Source organism: Mytilus edulis, chromosome 13, assembly GCF_963676685.1.
Source record: "Mytilus edulis chromosome 13, xbMytEdul2.2, whole genome shotgun sequence".
NCBI lineage: Eukaryota > Metazoa > Mollusca > Bivalvia > Mytilida > Mytilidae > Mytilus > Mytilus edulis.
The window spans coordinates 58,647,942-58,671,819 of NC_092356.1; the positions used below are offsets into that span (position 1 = coordinate 58,647,942).

The 23,878-nt window shown below is 33.9% G+C and overlaps 1 protein-coding gene across 2 annotated transcripts in view; it reads left to right on the top strand.

Annotated features, from left to right (window-relative positions):
- The first annotated feature begins 11,430 nt into the window (after positions 1-11,430).
- LOC139502287 (hemicentin-2-like) overlaps positions 11,431-23,878 on the top strand; it is a 97,879-nt gene continuing 85,431 nt past the window's right edge. Inside the window, exons 1-5 of one of the 2 annotated variants that reach the window (XM_071291715.1) lie at positions 11,431-11,539; positions 14,697-14,779; positions 15,075-15,368; positions 19,447-19,749; positions 20,635-20,831. In XM_071291715.1, coding sequence (XP_071147816.1) covers positions 14,713-14,779; positions 15,075-15,368; positions 19,447-19,749; positions 20,635-20,831 — 861 coding nt within the window. In that variant the 5' untranslated portion in view covers positions 11,431-11,539; positions 14,697-14,712. Of the gene's footprint in view, positions 11,666-14,696; positions 14,780-15,074; positions 15,369-19,446; positions 19,750-20,634; positions 20,832-23,878 lie in introns of both variants that reach the window. The other variant, XM_071291716.1, reaches the window with a different exon arrangement.

Consider the following 23,878-nt stretch of genomic DNA (forward strand, 5'->3'; position numbering starts at 1 on the left):
CGTCTTCACTTTTTATTTCTCTATAGCATACACAGTCATCTACGAACAGCCTTATTTCTGCTGTTACATCTTCTGCTATGTCATTGATATGGACAAGAAAAAGGATGGCACCAAGAACTGTCCCTTGTGGTACCCCTGATAGGACTGTCGATGTTTTGGACTTCACCCCATTCACTACTACACACTGAGATCTTGTAGATAGGAAGGTATCAATCCAATTTAGGATGTTTTTCGGCACGCCAAAGTGTGTAGTTTACTTTTTAATAGCTCGTGCGGTACGGTGTCGAATGCTTTTTCAAAATCCAAAATAAATATATCGGTTTGTTTCCTGTTGTCAATGGCAGTTGCCCAGTCGTGTATTACGTTAATAAGTTGTGTTTCACAGCTGTGTCTTCTTCTAAATACATGTTGATGGCTATTTAGGATATTATGATCTTAAAAATGCTGCATAAGGTTCGAGCAAATGACATGTTCTAATAGTTTGCAAGTGCTACATGTTAAAGATACTGGTCTGTAATTACTTGTGATTGTTCTGTCGTTCTTCTTAAATAATAGGCATATGTTAGCATTTTTCCATTCATCTGGGATGGTTCCTCTGTTGATGGATTGTTGGAAAAAGTGAGTCATTACCTCTGATATTTCAGGTGCCAATTCTTTCAGTACTCTGGGATGTATGCTATCAGGGCCCATCGCTTTTGACGCTTTTAAGTATCTTCTCCACTCCTATGGTTGTTACTGTGATTTTCTCATTTTGTCTACAAGGGGAGTTTTGTATGGAATAGATTCATATTTTGTTTCGGTATAAACGCTTGTAAACTGTGTGTTCAATGCCTCCTCTTTCTGTTGGTCTGTATCGGCGGTCTTATTATCTTGAGTTTTCAGTGGTGGTATTCCCTGTTTGTCTGCCTTCTGGTTGCTAATATATTTCCAAAATGGTTTTGTATCATGTTTTATATCGCCTATCAAGTTGTTGACGTAGTTGACTTGTTATGGGCTGTTTCGATTTCATTATTAATTGTGCGTCTTATTTCTTGCCATTTTCGTTTTATTCTTATACTGTTGGTTTTTTTTTATAATTTGTCTGTTCTTTCGTTTTATCATGGTCTTGATATTATTATTTATCCATTGTATTGACTGTTTTCCTTTTGATGTTTTAGTTGGTACATTAATTTTGGAGGTTCCTGGTATAAATTGTTTTATCATGTTCCAGTTTTCTTCTACATTCCTATTGTTTTGATGGCCATTGAAATATCGGTCTCTTGTAAATTCTCTTGAGTCTTCTTTCATCTGATTGTAGTTTCCCTTTGAGTATTGGAAGAATGTCCTTTCTTGTCTTTTTTTCCTTGGAATTGTGCATCGCAGAGTACCCATGGCAATGTCGTGGTCGCTAAACCGATCAGGTGAGTGGATATCTGTGAACTGCCCTGGTAGGGTTGTTATTAAAAGGTCCAGGTGTGTTCTGACTATGGTGGCCAATAGGGCCAATAGGGAAATCGAGAAATCTCGATATGCTGATGATTCAACATTGCATTTTCATGATAAAAACATTGAAAAAATAAACAGCATATTGCAAAATGATTTAAATGCTATACAATCTTGGTGTAACAATAACAGTATGAAAATCAATGCACAAAAAAATAAGTGTATGAAATTGGGTTCAAAACAAAAACTTAAACAACTATCAGAATTATGTATTACCGTCAACGAAACATGTATTGAGAATGTCCATTCTTTCAAATTACTTGGAATAGACATTGATGAAAATTTAAGCTGGGAAGATCATGTTGATCGTATATGTAAAATTATCTCATCTAAAGTATCACTTTTATATAAAATTAAAGTATATTTGCCAATACACACAAGGCAACTATTTTATAATGCATATATTCTACCATATATAGACTATTGTAGTTCAGTTTGGGGAAATTTATTACAAAAAGATTCAGATAGAATCATAAAACTTCAAAAAAGAGTAGCAAGAATTATACTGGAATGCGATATTTCTATTCCATCTAATTTCATGTTTTCTTCTTTAAAATGGCTATCTTTTACCAAAAGAATAAAATACCAACAATCAATTCTAATGTATAAAATTGTAAATGGGCTAACACCTGATTACTTAGCAATACTAAATATTGATGATGTGCAACGCCATAACTTAAAATCTGTCTCTAATATTGATCTTTTTGTTCCAAGACCAAATACACATTTTTATAAAAAATCTTTTCATTATTCTGCAACCAAAGTATGGAATAATTTACCACTAGAAATAAAAAAATGTCCTAATGTGGAATTATTCAAGAAACATAGTTATAATCATTTTCTTGAAAATTATATGCAAGTCAAATAATTTGTTTTCCTCTAACAAAACTATATCAAATATTGTCATGTTTATTACCCTTTGTATATTTCAATGATTGAATTGTGTATATACTAGTAATATATATTGTAATTTAATGTATGAATGTATGAATGTTAACTGTATGCATGTATTTTGTTTGAGGGCCTCAATGCAAATTAGACTATTTCTAATTGAGTTACCCTCTTTAAATAAAGAATTTATAGATTATTATTATTATTATTAGAAAGCAAGAACGCGAAAACACGAAAACGAAAACGCGAGAACGCGAAATGAATTTCTCGATTCAACGTTTTTGCTTTCTCGATTTCCCGATTTCCCGATTTCCCAATTTCTCGATTTCTCGATTTCTCGATTTCCCCATTTCCCCATTTCCCTATTTCTCAATTTTTCGATTTGCTTTCTCGATTTCTCGATTTCCCGATTTCGCGTTGGAAAAGTGAGAGGAGAAAACGCGAAAACACGAAAAGGGGAAAGATGTTCCGAATGTCAATGGTGGTAGTTTAACCTGGTGACGGAGAAAACTTTTTTAGATTTTAATAGTGGTTTTAGTGGAAACGAAGTGAAAATCCTATTGGTGATGGTGCAACATCGTCTTCTTCTATTTGGTGACCTGTCAAACAAACTGTACATAGTGTTATTGAAATATAAACAATCGAATTAGTTCACTGCCCTATCTACATATAAAGGAAAATGGCCGACTTTTAGATCTGGTTTTAACTTTTACGAAATTCTATATTTTAAATCAAAGTTCCGTCAAACTTTTACTACGTTTCATCAAGAACCGTTTTTAGTGTTTTAAAGAGTATAAAATTTTTAGCTGCATTTTATCCAAATCTATTCTTAGCCGTATCAAAGGAAAATATATCAGACAAAATATACTTTTAAATATTGACAATATAGTTTTTACATGATAAAATATATTACATCTACCAGAGAAGCAGGAAGTGCATAGTATTTAAAACTGAACAAACAACAACAAACAGTGCATGAGATAGAGATAGTGAAAGACAATTGATCCACATATAATATCCTCTATAACACATATAGCACCTTATATTCATCAGGGCATTGGCAAATTGTTAACACCATACATATAGAATATATATAAAGCCTGCTTACGCTAACTCACAGAAATAGAATCAACCTAGTATTAGTTCAATATAGTCATAGTAGCTTATGCATTAGGACCCTCTGCTAATATCATCACTCATCATTAAAATTCACAGAGGTATCTTAAAGAACTAGTGAAGCATAGTAGTCAATACATCATAGTGTGGACACTTCAAAATATCAGAAAAACTGAACAATTAGAATAAAATACACCAACTAATCATAGTGTATAATCAGTGACATTGAACTGTAAAGAATATTAAAATAACAAGATGGATACAAACATGCAGGTAGATCGAACACGACGTAGTCTACGAATTGCAGACAGAAATGAGCCGAATACAACTCAGACTCGCATTGAAACAAAACAATACGAACTGAACCAGAGAAGGGCAATTAGAAAACAGCTAGACTTATGTAACCTTATGTCTAATATAATGCACATAAATAAACTGGGAAATCATATTTATACCATGAATACAAGTACATACAAACTATATTCAGCCAAAATTATAAAGTACTTTGAAGAGCTACAAAATGAGCCAAATCACCAATATAGAGCTACAGTAACAAACAGGACTGATAAAAAAGGGGTTACCGTGGAACATAAGATCCAAATCCACACTAAAACTGCAACCCAAAGAAAAGGTACACTCAGATACTGTATTATGCTTTACCACACAACAGCAAAATTCATGGTAAATGGGCGACACCCGCATCTGTTCTTGGAAGACCATAACAGAATAACTCAAGAAATACAGAATGATCCAACATACCGATCACTTGCATATAGAACAAGACAACAGCTTGAAGCAGAACTCAGCAACATAACAGAAAATATGCAATCAAGAAATGAAACAAATAATGGTACAACTGATACTGATGAACAAAGACAGCAATGTCAGCTAATTTTAAACCAAAACCTGAATCAGTCAAACAACCAAGGGTGGATACAAGATAACCTGCTAAATAGCTCAATAGAATTAGAACAAACCATTGATCGCCTGGATAACAGTTTAACCTTCGCAAAAGAGACAAACAATCAAGATGTACCAACAATACAACAAATCGACACAAAAGATGATGAAGTATGGACTTGCCCAATCTGCACTATGGAGGCAAACAGGAACACCATTGAATGCACATCATGCCTAAATTGGATTCATTTTGCATGTGAGAAACTTAAAGAAAAAGAAAAAAAGCAATTTACAGAGAATGACCAACTGGAATTTATTTGCAGCAGCTGCAAACAACTGAATGATAACATGATAGATGAATTTATCCTGCCAAGATCTGATGAATGCACAGATTTGGAAGAGCATACAAGAGACATGGACACAAATGTAATACCTAGGGAATGTCATGAACTAAACTCAACGAATGAAGACTCAGATGCAAATCCAACTAGTAAATCCAACAATGAGAGACCCACCAGCCCAACGACAAAGGAACAGCATAAGGAATGTAACCGAAGAACACAACACAGAAGCTCAGAGTCAAACATAGATGAAAAGACTGAAATAGACGAAGATGTTACAATTCTTAAAGCCGTTGCAAATCTACAAACAACAGCAAAACAAAAAACAGCCAAGATCTTTGACAAAAGTCCGCAACTGGAGAGTACAGAGTCTAAAATAGATGAAAACAGGGTAATAAATGAAGATGAAACAACTCTTAAAGTGGTTGCAAATAAACAAACAGTAATGAAAAAGAAGGCGAAGACAACAATTAACATACAAGATACTACGCAAATCAACATTCTAGATGGAACCAACACAACTGGAATTCAAGAAGAAAACAGAGCGAATAGTAGTTTTAATCAATCAAATCCAGCTGTGGATAACCAAGCTATCTCCCAACAAACCCAGAAACCAAAGGAGCAGAAAAAAACCCTTCAAGCTCAATGACACTGAACAGCAATTAGCAGCATGTCGAGCTGAAATAGCTAGATAAGAAGATCTGAACAACGAAAAGGATAAAACCCTTGCAACAATGCGAATACGACTAATGGTTGAAGACGATATACCACAACAGAAATCCAATCAACAGAGCCCTGAGTTAAACAACTTGATCTTGCAAAACAAACTCAAGATTGAACGAGTACTTCTTGCAGTGGAACACCTAAGACTTCACCTCAGAAACATGGAAGAGAAACAAAACAAAATATCTGGTGATCCCACAGACATAAAAAGCTGTTACGAATGCCAAAAAAATGCTAGAAACTCTAACACCCACATAGAAAATCAAGTCAACGTTGTAAAAACAGCCTTAGACAGATTGGACCAGGATCTAGCACAAAACAAACGAGATGAAGATGTATGTAAAATTAATGACACTCATAACGAGGAACCAGAGACACAACCTGAAGTAATCATAAGAATCAAAGTAGGGGTAAAAACAAGAAAGAGAAATACTCCAAATAAGGAAATTAAATCGAAGGAGAAACAAAAACCCTCACAGCCAACCATCAACACAATCCAGTCAATGTGTAATATATCTGGGAACAACACATCAGAAACAGTATACAACGAGGATATAGATCAAATTAAAAACCAGCAAGACCCTTATGAACATATGATGGCTGCAACCATACAGAAAAAGTCAAAAAATCAACAAGCAAACAATGAGCAAAATAGCCACCAGCAAATAGATTCAAAAGCAAACAAGGAAGCAGAAGGTAGAATAACTCCGGTCTCTTGTTTAGGACATGGCCGAGCCAAAACCACCCTGGGGATACTGGCAGACCTGCTGACAGGAACACCACTGATAATGAACCATTAGAACCGAGTAATAAAGATCCAACAGAGGTACAATTATGTATACCAACACCAAACGAAAAAGAAATAATAGAAATTGGCAGTTTGAATACACAGAATGTAAGAGGAAATGCTATATACATACAGAACACACTGAAAAGGGTGAAGATCCTCTTTATTCAAGAACACTGGCTATTTAAATTCGAAAAGGAGGAATTTAAAACACTTTTCCCAAATCACGACACATATGCAAGATTTTCAGACGAAGAAGACGAAATCTCTCATGCATCAAGAATAAGAGGTTTCGGCGGTGTTGCTATCCTATGGGACAACAGCATAAGCACATTCAAAAAGCGCCTCCCAGATGGTAACCAAAGAATAGTAGCGATTCAAATCGAAGCCAAACCTAAGCCAATTTGCTTAATAAATGTATACCTACCAAGCAGAGGAAAAGATCAAGCCAAAACAAAATACATGGAGGTACTAGATAGTCTACGAGAAATGATCATAAAATATAGAGACACCCACCTTCTGATAATCGGTGGTGATATGAACGGCTATCTCTTTCGGAAACCTGAAAACGATCACGACAAAGCACTAAAATCCTTCATGGCTGAACAGGATCTGACCATTCCAAAGCAATATCCAGAAACAGCAACTTTCTTTCACCACGACGGCAAGGCCTCCGCAACAATTGATTACTTCATTACACCAAGAAATCAAACAGCAGAGTCAATTGGAGATATACAAAATATGGGACTACAACCTCTTAACACATCTGACCACAGCCTAATCATGGGTAAAATCAAAGTAGAGAAGTTGGCAAATACACCCAAAACCATACCCAGCCAAATAACATTCAAAAAGCCAAAATGGGAAAAATGTGACAAGCAAGTATACAACCAAACAATTGAAGAGCTGCTTGAAACGAACAAGGCACCTGTACATTGTAAATTTGACATCGCACTTGATGTAGTGCACCTGACAAATGTTCTACATGAAGCAGGAACTGCATCTATTCCAAAATACAATGCTCAAAAACAGAATGTCACAAGAACAAAAGGAAGAGGGGCATGGAACCACGAAATAGAGGAGGCCTCAAAGGCGGCAAAAATTGCATACCACAAGTGGAAAACAACTGGCTCACAAAGAAACCCCAACAACCAACTATATCAAGATATGAAAAGTAAGAAAAAGAAATTTAGACAACTCCAGCGACAAGCACAATCCAGAATAAGAGAAACCAAATACAATAACATTATGGAATCTCAAGAATTCAACCAAAAACTTTTTTACAAACTCATCAAAGAACAAAGAACAACAAGACATGGAGAAACAGACGTAATCATTGTAGATGACGAAATACTAGATGATGATGACAAAATTCTAAATGGCTGGAAAAAACACTTTGAAACTTTGGCAACACCCATGGACAACGGTGAATATGACAAAGATGTACAACATTTGATAAATATTGATTGCCTACTCATTGAGGAACTTATCAAAGGCCAAACATCCAAACAACTTATCCTAAAAGTAAATGATAATGTTATCAGAAAAGCTGTATGGAAACTGTCCAATGGAAAAGCTCCAGACCACCTTGGCTTAACTGCAGAACATCTTAAGTTTGGGGGTGAAGCCGCAATCACATATATAACATCTATCATCCTGAACATCATCACATACTGCTATATCCCAGAAAACCTACAGACAGGCTTGTTAACTCCAGTATTAAAGAAGGACAAAGACTCTAAACTGCCTGGTAACTACAGAGGTATTGCAGTTACTCCAGTACTGAGTAAGATACTTGAAACTGTTCTCCAAGATGACACAAATGATGAACTCAAAGCCACACAAAGTAGATTACAGCGGGGGTTTACAGAAGAGACATCACCTGTTAATGCTGGACTTATAGTAACAGAAGGTATTAATGAAGCTTGTGACCAAAACATCTCTGTTGGAGTGGTAACCCTGGACGCAGAAAAGGCATTCGATAAACTCGACCACCAAATACTCCTCAGAAAAGTATTCCACTCTGGAATTAAGGATACAAGATGGCTACTCATTAAGCTGCTACAAACAGAAGCTAATACCAAGGTCAAATGGAAAGGCAACCTGAGCAAAATATTCCAGTCCAGACAAGGCATTAGACAGGGAGCAAAACTTTCACCATCCCTGTATAAAAGATACAACAATCAACTACTACAAACATTACAACTACATGATGCTGGGGCAAAAATTGGAACAACATTTATTGGGACACCCACAGTAGCTGATGACATTGCTCTGATTGCTTTTAACCCTATAGATCTACAGTGTGCACTGAATATCGTGAACGACTCAACCAAAATAGACAAAGTCACAATAAACTCCTCCAAAAGTGATGCAGTGATCTTTAGCACCAAAAGAGGAAGAGAGCCACAGGAATGGAAAATTGGAAACGAAACAATAACAGAAGTCCAGGAAACAACTCATATTGGGATAGTGAGAAATACCAACAAGAAAAATGATATTGAAAGCAGAATAGAAAAAGGACGACGTACAATGTATGCCTTACTAGGCTAGGTGATGTACGACAAAAATGCATGGCGAAGCTAGTCAACAAGCTAAGAGAGATAGAAGGGGGTGGTACAATCGACGTCAGTAATGATGAAATACTGATGGAAATTATACTGGATTGTTCTAAGACAAATATACTGAATAATCAGCCAATGGACAAGCTACTGGATATAGAAAGGCAAACACAAGATCTTTGCTACCAGTTACATATAAAGCGAACAAAACTTTTATGTGACATCAAGTAAAAGAAATGTATGAAGGCTCTAATTATTTTAGATTTTAACTTTTATAAATCTAAAGTATATATTTAAATACTAAAATAGCAAATAAGTCTTACTAAAATGTTCTAGATTTTAACTGTTAAAGTTTTCAAGTAATATAACACCGAAATCGTAAATATATGGTGTGTACTGTCTGCATGGGATGCCAAGCTAACTAGTACACTCTATAATATCTTCAAATCAAGAGCAATATCCAATATAGTCTGTACAGTCTGCATGGGATGCCAAGCTAAGGGAGCTACCATTTGATTTTTATGGGGGGGCTAGGATGAAATTTGAAAAAAATAGGCAGGACAGGAGTTTTGAGTAAAAAAAAAAGGCAGGATGAGACACTTTGCAAAAAAAAAGGCAGGATGACAATTTAGGTAAAAAAAAGTCAGGATAAACTAATAAAAAAAATGCAGGACCGAATAGAGTGAAAAATAAAAAGGCAGGACAGAGATTACAACTAAAAAAAATGCAGGACACAATTTTTCATCCTAGCCCCCCCCCCCCCATAAAAATCAAATGGTAGCTCCCTAACTTGTATCAGTCTATCAAGAAGTGCGTGATTTATACTTTTAATGATAGCCTTGGCAGGGCACTTATAGTTTTATTAAATAAGCTTTAAATAACATTTTTATCATAATATAGTGGTGAACGCTATTGCCACAATAGTTCTGTGTACATTTGTTATCGTGATATTGTATTTGCAACTTGTGCCGTGTACATGTTTATTGTGATACAAGTGGTGAACATTAGCTGCATACATTTTTACCGTGATATCGTGTTGATTCTTATTACCGCAATTGTGATGTGTACATAATATTTTTAACTTATTATCGTCGTAATATTTTAAGACTTTTAAAATATTTCTTTTAGTCGTACATATTTTTAATGTAAATATAAAGATATCCGCAATCTCGGTGTGTAAATTAAATTGTTCATCCGATAAGTGGAGTGCTCCGATTAAACGGAGGTGAATACCTGTACAGAACAGAACAGAACAGAGCTGGTTTACATGGGAAAAATGGTATCAATCCTGTAGTAACGAATAAAATATTTACAACATTTAGCAGGCCTAGAATAACATATGGACTTGAAGTAGTAATATTACAGCAGAAAGAACTCAACGCTTTGGAAATCTACGAGCGAAAACTACTGAAACAGATCCAAGGGCTCCCTGACAGATGCGCTAACGTTGCGCAGTCTATGCTTAACTAGGGACAACTCCAATTACAGTACATACAGAGCGAAACTCCTTGACCACCTTTTTCAATATTGCTTCACATCCAGAGTTTATAGAACATGAGATTGCCAGACGTCAGTTAGCAATGAAGGATGAAACAAGTAATAGCTGGTTTACACATATAAGGATCATCCTACAGAAATATAGCCTTCCAACAGCATTCGAAATTATGAACAATCCACCAAGTAAAACCCTATGGAAGAAGCAAATCGACTCAGCAATCAACAACTACTGGGAAGAGTACTGGAGAGATGAGATTGAACAGAAAAAATCATTAAAATATCTAAACCTACAAGAACTGGCTACCAAACATCCACACAACATATGGAAAACAACTCAGAACAACATCAGGGACATCTCAAAAGCCACAATCAAAGCTCGACTTCTAACAGGTACCTATACTCTCCAAGCTGATCGAAAAAGATTCAATCAACATGCAGTGTCTGAAACCTGCCTTCTCTGTAAAACACACACTGAGGACAGATGCCATTTCATCCTTAAATGCACAGTACTAGAGTCACCACGTTCAAAGCATTTAGCTCTACTAAAGCAGCTCTTGGCTAGGAAAATCAGCACCGACACAGCAGAAGAAATATTTAACGACGAAGAGCTTCTCATGCACTGTATTCTGGACTGCTCAATGTTAACCAGAATGGGATATATAGAAATACAAAGTGACATTATCAGAGACATTGAAGAAATCAGCAGAAATTTGATTTATGAATTGCACAATCTTAGGGCAGTGAACCGTAATAAAGTATAATAACAATCTATGAACTTAATATCGTGTGAGACAATAGGAACTTTTAAATGATATATTTGAATTTTATTATTTTATTTTTTTTCCGAACACCACCACCAATCTTTTCGATTGGTAACCATATACCTGTTTACGACAGGGTGCTCCGAAGTCAACGGAGGAATATACCAGCACAACAACAACAACAACAATGGCCGCATCCGGCCACCATATCCAAACCACAAAGTAATTTAATGGTCTGTTGTATTGCAGTTCCATTTTAAGAATAAACTTATACAAAAATGTTCAGAACAGTTTTTTTTAACCTTACAATAATGGTGTTCCATGATTAGGAGCACAGAAAAACATTATGACTAAAGTCACCAAAACATTAGTTTCTCTCCCTTTACCTACATTCCCTTGATAGATAAGATCAAAAATATTTTGAAATAACTTTCAGACAATTTATGCAAAAATATACATTCATTTTTATGGAGATAAAATGTAAGTGCAACATCTTTAACATATCAAATACTTTATACCGACAGTCGTCGGTCGAACAAGCTAAGCCTAAGGTTATTGACCCGCTTCAGTACATGCGAACTACCTGGTAACATTCATACACTACAGGTGTGTATACACTTTCTTTTTTACAATTGCCTACATTTATTTAAATAAATTTCCATGTTGTTGAGAAGATCATGTATCTTTTATTTATGCGGATAGGTGTAAACCACAGGCATTTGTGGAGTGGACCCCCACCCCCCTTTTTATATTTTATTTGAACTTTTTGTTTTCTTTCATACTTCAACTTAAAGGCCACTTTAAACAATCACTTACGTGTAAAATAAAACCTTCATAGTTAATAAAATTGATATCCTCATGTTGTTATGTGTATGTTTTATCAGGGAATGTGATATTAATTAACTTCGTTTTATACTTATTTAAGATGTCATTTTAAATAAGTTTAAAACGAAGTTGATATCACATTCCCTGATAAAACATACACATGTTGAAAGTTTTTTCAATGCAATTAAACAATATATTATTACATTGGTTGCAATGAATAACATTTATTTCCCAATTAAATAAAAACCGATAATTTCACATGTGAAATAAACATGGTTATTTCACTCTCTGACGTCATACAACAAAAGGCGTTGTCAAGACGTCGATAACCGCGGATCAAAACAAATTGTGAATGCGTAGAAAAAAGATATAGTTCCTTACATGTTTTACATTAATTTCTTCAAAAAAAAAATCCATTTGCCAATGTAATAAAAAGAATAACTAATCGAAGAATTCAAATAGAGAAAAATATTCAACGAGTGACCGAACAACACATTAATCATTTGTTAATTCACGAATGCGCGTAGGGCATGAGTTAATTATCAGTGTAAATTGTTCGGTCACGAGTTGAATATTTTTTGATTGTATTGAATGATTGGCAAATTTTATGTGTCTGTCTAGTTGATCTGACTTTGACCTAATTTTAGAGAGGTTATGTTTTTTTTCTTTTAAAAAATGGTCTAGCAGGTAACAAAAAAATAAATTCTGAATTCAAATTCCCCCCATACCTTAATAATCTTATAGTCATGATAGTGTTATATTTTGAAGAGAAAAAAAATTTGATTGTCAGATTTATATGTCGAAAAACTAAATAAATTTATTTGCATTTTGTGCAAAATAAAATTCTGACTAATAAATAACCCATAACAAAATGAGTGTTATCTGGGACTATTATACTATTATTAGTATAATAGTTAGTCCCAGGTGTTATATGGGTCAAAAGATTTTACCATGTATCGGGAGAAAAACATTTGAAGATTTTGTTTAACCCTGAACTCAGCACATCCTTAAATCCATATAGGTTTGCTTAATTTGGTTTATGGAAAGACTGACCTTAACCTCTTCCACATGGTTCAAAATATAATCATAATGGTCAATGTAAAGTTTTTATGGAAAGGGACTGGCAATGGCATACATTGCATATCAGATAGTATAACCAAAGTCAAATATATATATAGAGAGTATGAAATGATTGTAAGGACAGTAAGGTGTGCATTCACATGATCATCTACATGTAGCTGGGTTCATCTGATCTGGAACTGATTTTGATGGTTCTTGTAATTAAATATTAAGTTTTCATTATTAAATTTGTTTCTCATTCTCAGATTCTTTAAGTTTAACATAACCTAAAGTTACTGTATTAAATGATTGAAAAGTGTATTATACTGCAATCAGCTATTTTACTATACAGATAAAGCTATACGAATAAACGTAAGCTTCATACGTCAATGACCTCAACTAACCTTTAAGCCCCGCCTACTTACCGCAACTACTGTATTTCATCAACAACGTCACGTCACAACCATGACAACGTGTAGTAACAATGTCAAACTTTTATTAATTTCACTTGTTATGTCTTCAAATTGGTAATTTATATACCATGTTATTAATTAAGTTAATTTTCCCTTTTTAATTCATTAAAATGTCAATGTCTTACTGCCTGGACTACGGTCATAGGGAAGTACCCCAAGATGGTACCCCAAGAGGGAAATTCCAAACGCTTTTTTTAACAATATATGTTACATATCTTTTTATATTTTTTTTTTTATTTTTTATCGATTTCAGTATAAAAACAATATACGTATAGTGTCTTGAAATATGAAATTTATTTGTATTCGGCACGAAACAAGGGAAATGCTCGGTAGAACGTCGCATTTCCCCGTTTCTAAGCCTCATACAAATAAATTTCATATTTCAAGACACTATACGTATATTGTCTAACAGTATGTTCGTATGGCATGGTCCAGATGACACTGGTGATAAAATCATGTTTATCGTAAATATAAAGACTTTTAACATCAATTCAATCATTGTTGTCAGTGGTGATCAGTAAAACAGACCAGACATTTTGTACATGGGCACATTAGATCTTGTTACATTTACTTGGGTAAAATTAATGATAGAAAACATTAATGCAAATGATTTTGACAAATATTTTAGATATTATGAATATATGGCAAAATTTACATGTGCAAGTGTGTATTTCTCAGAGTATACATATAATTCATTCATTCTGATTAGAATACAGATTGTGTGTCAAATTGCCAACCTTGCTTTCAAAAATCTGACAATATTTTGCATTACTTTCTTTTCTGGTAATTATTATCAGCCAATTAAATTTCAACCTATAAAATTTCAACCTATAAAATTTCAACCTATAAAATTTTGAAGGTGTATGTCATTGTATGTATTCATCTGACAAAACCAGAGGAATAGGAAAGATTAAAAAGAAGATGTGATATGAACTATAAATGCCAATGAGACACTCTTCACAAAAGACCTAATGACACAAAAATTATCAACATACAGCTTTCAAAAATGAGCAAAGCCCATACCTTTAGTCAGCTTTAAAAGGTCCCGAAGTAAAAAACATGACAAATGTGAAACAATTCAAACAAAAACAAATAACCAGCCTAAATTATGGACAAACATTTTTTTTTAGTAACACATCAACAAAGGATAGCCACTGAAGGTCATTATAACAGAAAATAGTATGGAAGATTTTCAGATCCTCGTAAGCTAAGCTTGGACACAGAATCTGTGTTTTAATCAGATTATTAGTCATTGTAAATATTGTACTGTATATTTTTAGCTCATGGACACACACTATGACTAAAGGACTTCATGATTGCCTTTGTTTTGTGATATTCATTCTTACTGTTGGAAAACTGCAAGGTTTGTATTTTGTTTATAAGACAGTCATTTATTAATTGAAAATTGAAACAAATATTTTCCCTGCATTATAAATCATTACCAAAGTTAATCATGTTATCATGGTTATCATAAATTTTGTCTTTGTTATGACTTCAGTCATCTTTTTGGCTTGAGACTTGTGCTGAAGTAACTGACTTCTTATTCAGTAATGACAAAATGTACATCTTGCTGCACATTATCATAATCCTTAAGTTTACAAATATAAGAATTACAAATAAACCTTCTTGACTGATCTATCTGCATTATATTTTGACAGGTCAATCACAGGTACCAGTGATAGAGGGTGTTGTTACATCCAAAGATGGCCGACAGGAAGTTCATGGCTATGAGGGAAGGAGTTTAACTGTGACATGTACGTCTGAGCTGGATATGTTAACATTGATGTATAATAATACCTACTACAATGAAACAACGCTGAATAATGGAAGTTACTCGGTAAACTTCACAATCATGGCTGTGCGAGGGGATGATGGACAGAACATTACTTGTCAGTCAGTCAACTCAACAGATGGAGGAACTTATGAGTCATGGGCTGTCATATATTTGAGCTGTAGGTAGATCACACTTCATTTTAAACTTATTGGATATTCAGGGGTACACGCCTCAGGGAGTTAGAAACCCCCCCCCTTTCTTTATGGCACCACAACAAAGTTGTCGGTACCTTATAGTTTTACCCGTGTCAGTCATTCCATCTTTCACCTTCAGACTTTGACAAATTGTTGAAAATCACAATTATACAGACTTTTTTCTAAACACTTTTAGATATTGGACTGAATTTTGGTATGCATGGTATGTGAGTTAACCATGATGAGTTTCAGATCAAGATTTAGTTTTGTTCTGGTCTGCTGATTTTTGCCAAAGTTATGGAGTTACAACTTTGAAAATTGTTGAAAATCAGTTATACGGTCTTTTTTTCTATATGCCTTCATATTTTAAGCTGATTTTTGATATGTGAGACTACCATCATGTTTGTGTCCACATGTGTTGCTGAAATTGCAGATTTTTCAACTTTTTGAGACAGGGCCGTTCTTGTCCTTTCGACACATCTAGTTTTGATAATCAATGATCATCAATGCCTTTGAATTTATTTGAATGGGGTCATATGGTTAGAAATTATGAAGGATATTTCAACTTTGTACTCCTGTAGTTATTAATGCTAATAATAATTTGAAGTATACCAGGAATTTCAGAATATAATAGGATTAAACGGCACTAAATTTATCTTATAGTCTACACTTTTCCTATTTATACAGTTAATTTAGTCAACTCATTTAAAAAATTTATGTAAACAATAATCATGCCAAATTCTGACTACTTTTTTTTAAAAACTTTGGTAAACATAGTAAATGTAATATTAAATTTAAGGTAAAAATATGAAACAGTTTGTTTGATATATAAAAAGTTTCTTCATTTGAAACGTTTATAAAATTTATATCTTGAAATTCAATGTTATATCCAAGAGAGCTTAATTATTGATTTTAAAAGTGTATGACTTGGTCATATCCCTGTAGACTAGATTTTATCACCTATAATACATTATCAACATTACCAATATGTAGTATTAAAGTTTCACCTCAGGGTATAAGTCAATCATTGTATTATCCATGTTATCTATCAGTTGACATGGTTGATCAGCTTGAAATTGACTGGATATGGTTGACAGGATGACACTTATTTCAAATAGTTTCATCATATATAGTGGAGTTTTTTAACGATTGCACAAGGAGGTTCACATGGTTGGTGGTTGCTTTAGAAATAAATGATTGGTTGGTAGTTGCTTAAGAAATAAATGATTGGTTGATGGTTGCTTATGAAATAAATGATTTGTTGGTAGTTGCTTCATGTTGATATTCAAAGAATTAGTTGTACAAATCACCTCACACTCAGTGTAACCTTCATAACTTAGGAAACATGTATTGTCATCTTTTATCTTACAAATACCTAATCTTTAGCTAAGTAACTTCAATTTTCTGTACTTAGCAGTACTATATTACAATGTTAACTTGGAGGTTAAAATGTGGAATTTCTTTTTAAAAGAAGGTGAAAGATACCAGAGGGACAATCAAGGCCTAAAATAAAATATTGTTTGTTTCCCCAATCCCGACCGACCCTGCAAAAATAGTGCTACTCATAAAATTTTATCGTCAAATTTAAGTCAAATATAATTTTATTCATTTCCAATTTTCAGGCTTGCAGGATTGTCCAATGTTGTTCAAGCTTTTTGGAAAAAATAAAATTATTTCCCTACCTTCCAACCCACACCTGGCTTGGCAGGGTCGGGATTGGGGAAACAAACAATATATTAATTTAGGCCCAAACTCATAGATCAAAAATAACTAACAACACCATGGCTCAAAAAGAAAAAGACGAACAGGCAAATAATAGTACACAAGACACATTAACAAAGAAAACTGAAGCCTACTAAAAGCTGGTGGTGATTGATATATGAAAATTTTGTGTACTGATAAACATGATGAAACTTTTTTTTTTTTTAATTTCCTTGTCAGATCTTCTGTTAGATGAGGTTTTTTAAGGTTTTAGAAAATAATATGATTTCAGGTGCAAATCTTTTTTTCATTCTGTGCGTTGGATAATGGTGTGATTTATCAAACTGTGGATAATGCATAATAAAACATATAACCAATACATTTATTTTAATGTGTTTGTAAGAAAATGAATTGTGTTACTCATCATGCTCATATGGACATTCATATTGCTAAATGTCCATTTTTTAAATTTCTATGTTATTATTTTGTATCTGATTAAATATTATTATATTTTTGTATCCAACTCTTATTATATTTTGGTATCTGTTTATTATTATATTTTGGTATCTGTTTATTATTATATTTTGGTATATGATTATTATTATATTTTGATATCTGCTTATTTTTTAAGGAATGGCTGTAATATTTTTTCTGTCTACAAAGAAATAACATCAAAAATGTGATGCACACTGAATAAATGGCTTACAGGGGCGTAGCCCCTTTGTAAATGAGTGGTATCACCAACCGAAGGGCAAGGGGTCTGGGGGCCGCCTAATGTACAGGACAAAGCTCAGCATATATAGCGTTTTAAAACAGTTACGACCGTATCAAAATTTGTACATTTTTGTTGTGGTTTTTATTGTCAATTATTTGTTTAACTTCGAAATGTTCAAGTCGAATGAAGACTTTAAGAACATGTTTTTTGTTGTGTTTTTAGTACGACGTGGGTGCTTTTAAAATCACAGAGATTTTGTCCATATATAAGTATTTGTATTGAGCAAAATAGATATAAAATGATAAGGAGATATGGTATGATTGCCGATGAGACATTTATCCACCAAAATGTAAATGGAAGTGGATGTAAGCAATTTTGTAAAGTTCAAATGAATTGGATGTAAGCAAAGATGTCTAAAAAAAACCATAATCATAAACACAATACTATATTATTTTGAGTTAGCCTAAACATATCAAAACAATGATTCAATCTTTTGAATTTCAAACTTGAAGTCCTATTAATTCTGGTCAGAAAAAAGGAATTCCAAACGACGCTTCTTCTAAACAGCAAATGCATCAATAACTTTATTCAATATCAATTTCCCAATGTTTGTATGCATGAAGGATGGACAGACTAGAAAGTCTTTCTGTATATATATATGTATTGTAGAGTGGTCATAAGTTTTCACTCTTCTAATTACGCTAAAACTTCTCTCTGCTGTTGCTGTTGTCACCGGCATTGTTACTACAATCAGCAGACAAATGTAAATGTTTGGATATAAGTCACTGTTTGTCATTGGCAGAGTTTCCGAAAGAGAGGATGGCTTTGAGTCTGCTGCTTATCCCACCTTAAAATCCATCGTTCTACTTCCTTGCAAAACTGTGCAACATTGTTAACAGTAAGGTCATTTATATACGTCTCATATGATATGTTGATTGCTTCCTAATTAATCCTATTTGGCTTTGTTGGTTTCAAATACTGGGCAGAAAACTGCTCTTCGTTAGAACCCAATCTGCGTGTAAGTTTATGTTTCAGGAGATCAAGAAATGGTAGAAACATTGCACATTTCCAGTACTGACTGGGGGTTTCAGCCGGTACATTTACACGATGTTGCAGTCTTCTGGCAGCTCTCGGCATGGAAAAGACACAGACAGTCTCCGAACGTTTAACAAATATCATGTTCATAATAGAAATTAATAGATGCATCACTCTGTCCGATTCCGATTGACCAATTCATCTGTCTCTCTCTCTCTTTTTTTTGTGTGTGAAAACGAGGTGGATGCATGTGCTGTCGTGCCTCAGGGTGGCCACGCCCCTGGCCTAGCGGGTTATTTTAAAGTGTGCACCATATTTTTATATGTTATTTCGAATAGACAGAACAAAAAATATAACAGTTATTTCTTATAATCTAATTATCAATTCCATTTTGAACCGGAGTAAACCATGAAAAAACGTTGATGACGTCCAATCACATGACTAACCTGTGTCTATGAGCTGATAAACAATACAACGTCAGCCAATCAGAAGACGCGTTATTTACAAAATTAAATTATTATATTTTGGTATCCGATTTCTATTATATTTTGGTATCTGCTTATTATTATATTATGGTATCCGAAAATTATATTATTTTGGTATCTTTTCAGTAAAACCAACTGATGTTAGATTAGAAGGTGTATTCACAGTAGAAGAAAATGATACTGTAGCTTTCACATGCACGTCCATAGGAAGTCGTCCTGCACCCAATGTGACCATGCTTTATATTTATAATACACCTGTAAATAAATCATCAACTGTTGTGTATGACAATGTTACAGACACCTATACATCATTTGTGACGGAGATTAGAATGATAGGTAGAGGGTATAGTAGTGTGCCTGTATTTTGTTTTGTGACAATGACAAATTTAGCATATACCGGCTTTGACAGGGAGACATTGGATGTACATTGTAAGTGCAATTAATATACAATAAAATGTTATTTAATGTTTAAAAAGAAATCAGTGTAGTCTTACTTTGCTTACACAGTAGGCTTTGGGTCAACACAATAGCAAAAAGGGGTGATTTTCAAGTTTTCAAACAATAACTCAAAAGTACACTTTGAGCAGTTTTCAAAAACCATACCCCCCCCCCCCCCCCAAAAAAAAATCAACAGCTCAACATTTGGTTTTTATAAAGAAGTATAGAGGGAGGAGGAAATACCAATGGGGGATTAAATTCAATATGCAGAATAAAAACCTATAACATCCGAGCCAATACAAATGACTGAAAAGAACAAATAATAGCCACATAATACTGAGGCTACGACAGTGGAACACCCACAGTTGTGACACAGACGGTAGAGACCATACCAGTCAATTTATGACATGTCTAATAAATGTAAAGCTCTTAATCCCCTTCTGTTAACTGAAATGTAAACAAATGCAACAGAAGCTGCTGTATAAGAAATATACAATCATTCAATATATAGGAAGACTTGAAAATGGCAAAAAAACAAGATGGATAACAAAAGGCAATCCAAAACAAGGTTGTGGAATATTGATAACAACAGCCACATGCACATGAAGAGTAGCCAATCTAGTTTTTGGAAAGGCCAATGATTTCTTTCATTCACATATTACATAAAAAATCAGTATAGTTCTTTAATACATGTCAAACTTTATTTGTCTAAAAATGTTTTTTTCATTGGAAACATTATCCTATTAGAAAGAAAAAAACCTGATGGTTCTGAGTTGTTAGTCTAGTTTATTTGATAAGGGGAGATAATCATTTATTGTAGATGGTCTTGACGTAAATCAAGTTTATCTAATAAGGGACGTTAATCTTTTTTTGCAGATGGTCCTGACGTAGACCAAGTTTATCTGACTGGGCGTACTTCTGGTGAAGAAGGATATACAGAAACCTATAAATGCAGCACAGGAAATACTAACCCAAATGCAACAATTCTTTGGTTTAATGGCTCAGTAGAAATTTTTCCACCAAACCCACCAGATGTTGTGGATTATCAATCAACTCCGGGTCTTTATATAATGGTAATAATTTTGTTGTCATCACTCATTCTTCATTGTTATTTTTTGAAAATTCACCTTGTTTGTCAGACATATTTACCTACCAATCATTTCACCTTGTGTGTCAGACATATTTACCTACCAATCATTATACATACATTTGATATATTTGATGTATGGAATAATTGTAATAGTACATGTCAGTCTGGCAGGTTTCATCTGACCTTGACCTCATTTTCATGGTTCCTTGGTCAATATTATGTTTTTGTGTTTTGTTTTTTCATTAGACATCAGTCTGTCAGACATCAGTATTTATGTTTCTGAATTTTGTCTCGCATAATATTGGTATTCAAACTTCTCTACCATCTAGTGCAAAAGAGCAAAAACTGCAAAATAGCCTGATTTTAAGATCCTCATTAACATTTAGATATGACCCAACAGCTTTTCCCTTAGAAGATATTTTGTTACACAATGTATTTTACAGATGTAAACCTGCGCAAAATATCTTTTTTTGGTTGGAGCTGTTATTCATATATATATTTTACCAAATACTATGTATGAAATGGCTATTTTAGGTCAAACATGTAAATTTAGCATTTTTTATCCAGGACTGCAGATTGTATTAAATAGAAATAAGAATAAACATGATAAATGGTTTCTTCCATATACCTATAAAAATAATAAGATGTGGGATAATTGCCAACAAAAAAAAAGTCCTACTTTACAAGAGTACTGATTAAGAGGGTAGGCGTGATAAAACTACTGATTGATAAAAATAGTCCTATTTAACGAGCTAAGAGTACTGATAAAAGGAAGGCGTGATTACACCACTTTTGATTGCTTCTTAATGCATGTAATATCTGAGTTCAAAAAGTATTGTTTCTAAAGAAATAAGCTTTTCAGACAGACCTATCTTAATTTTTGATTTTATTTTACTTAATGACTTGAAAACTTTATTGCAAAATGGCAAAACTGTTCTAGAAAAGAACAACTGTTATCTACGTTTTCTTACAAAAAGATGTTAAATAGTGGGTAAAATATGAGAATAATGTTAGGAGCTAATCCAATGACTACAGTTAAATTTAGTAGTCCTGGTACATCAGGTAACTTCATAGCATACTTTGATGTATGAACTAATATTGGATCCACTTATGGCAAAAAGTAAAATAACAAAAATACCAAACTCTGGAAAATTCTAAACAGAAAGTCATTAAGCAAATGGCAAAATCTAAAGCTCAAACACATGAACTGAATGGATAACAACTGTCATATTCCTGACTTTGAACAGACGTCTTCATATATATGGTGGATTAAACCTGGATTACAAAAAATATGACCAGAAAAACCTTAAATGATCGTCGAATCTCCCAAAAGTTTTGAAGTTGCACATAGGAAGTAGTGCTCATTAGGAATCCTTGTGTAGTTTATTATCGCCTGTGCTTTTGGCTAAGATGTCAAAGAACAATTGTATGAAATATTTAATCGCCGAAAATCTTCAAAGACAAGTAGTTTAGATTTCCCAAATGGCAAAAGACGTAGGAATATTGTTTGTCGTCAATAGGTAGCACAACTACGTCAGTAGTCTATTATATAATAAGTTCAACTGTTCATGCTGTTGGTGGCAATTTCAAATTAGAAGACAAAATTTTCGTATCTTTTCAATTTGGAGGCAGGGGTTCAAATAAGCGGTGGTTCGAGGTCCGTGACCTTCCAGTTTCGACTTGGTTACTAGCCATGCCTGACAGGCCTTCCACACTGAGACAACTATAACACAGTTATAGAAGTCTCAGTTCCACTTGAAAGAAAATAAAAAATAACTTTGCAAACCTTTTTGCCAAAGTCTCCAAATAAACGATCTCAAAACTTATCTTAATCATTATTATTCATGACAACGATGTCCATTTTGTTCAACCGCTAGCTATATACAGGAATCACCGACAAAAAATGTGTTAATTCAAGTAAAAATGTATCCGACTGACAAAAACAACATTGTAAACACAATGACAATAGCTGCTGTGAAGAAGACAAGTACAATATCAGATCTGATTCCAGAAGTGGATAAGGGTAATTCCTGGTTTGGGCGATCAACTACAAAAAAATCCAGGCAGGTGACAAAATACATCTATGCAAGCAGCATGGTAGAATATAAACACTGGAATTGAGAACCAAAAGATATATGTAAAAGAAAGAAAAAGCAGAAAATATTTTATACAGAAACTCAAAATTACTTTTTGATGTGACAGCTTGGAACAGTATATCTAACAATATATATGTTCCTGGTCACAGTATAAATTTTCTTTATCAGTGATAAATGTTGATAATGCATGTAAGATGCTTTTAAAGTGTAAACATATTACTGCAATTTTGAAGAGTTATTTTTTCTCACTGTTGAAGGGTCAGTTAAAGTAGCTGGAAGTTTCTTACTTTATTTTCACAAATAATGCAATTATATGATGTAATACCTGAATGTAGGCAAATCATATGTTATAAAGGTGGCGTCCTTTGGGCCAATCTACCCCCTCCTGTTTGATAACTTTGAAACGGATGAGATCCCCACCTCTCATCTATAATACATCCATGTATGGGACAATATAACTAATCAAATGAAATATAGGGGAAGTCCATGGGGGCACCCACCCCCTCCTGTTTGGGAACTTACAAAACAGTCGAGATCCCCACCCCTAATCACAATATATATTCAAGTATGGGACAATATGATTAATAAAATGAAAATAGTGGGAGTTCCTGGAGTCATCCCACACCTTCCAGTTTGAGAACTTGGAAAAGGTCGAGATCCCAATCCCTAAACCATATATATTCAAGTACGGGACAATATAATAAATAAAAAAATAATATAGAGGGAGTCCTTGTTGTGGTCACTGTACACCCTCCTTTTTGAGAACTTGGAAATGGTTGAGACCCCTCCCCTTTACCATATATATTTATATTTGTGACAATATAAAAAATCAATTAAAATATAGGGGGAGTGTGCTGGGGGTCACCACACCCCTCCTGTTGTAGAATTTGAAAACGGTTGAGAGCACCACCCCTAAACCATATATATTCATGTA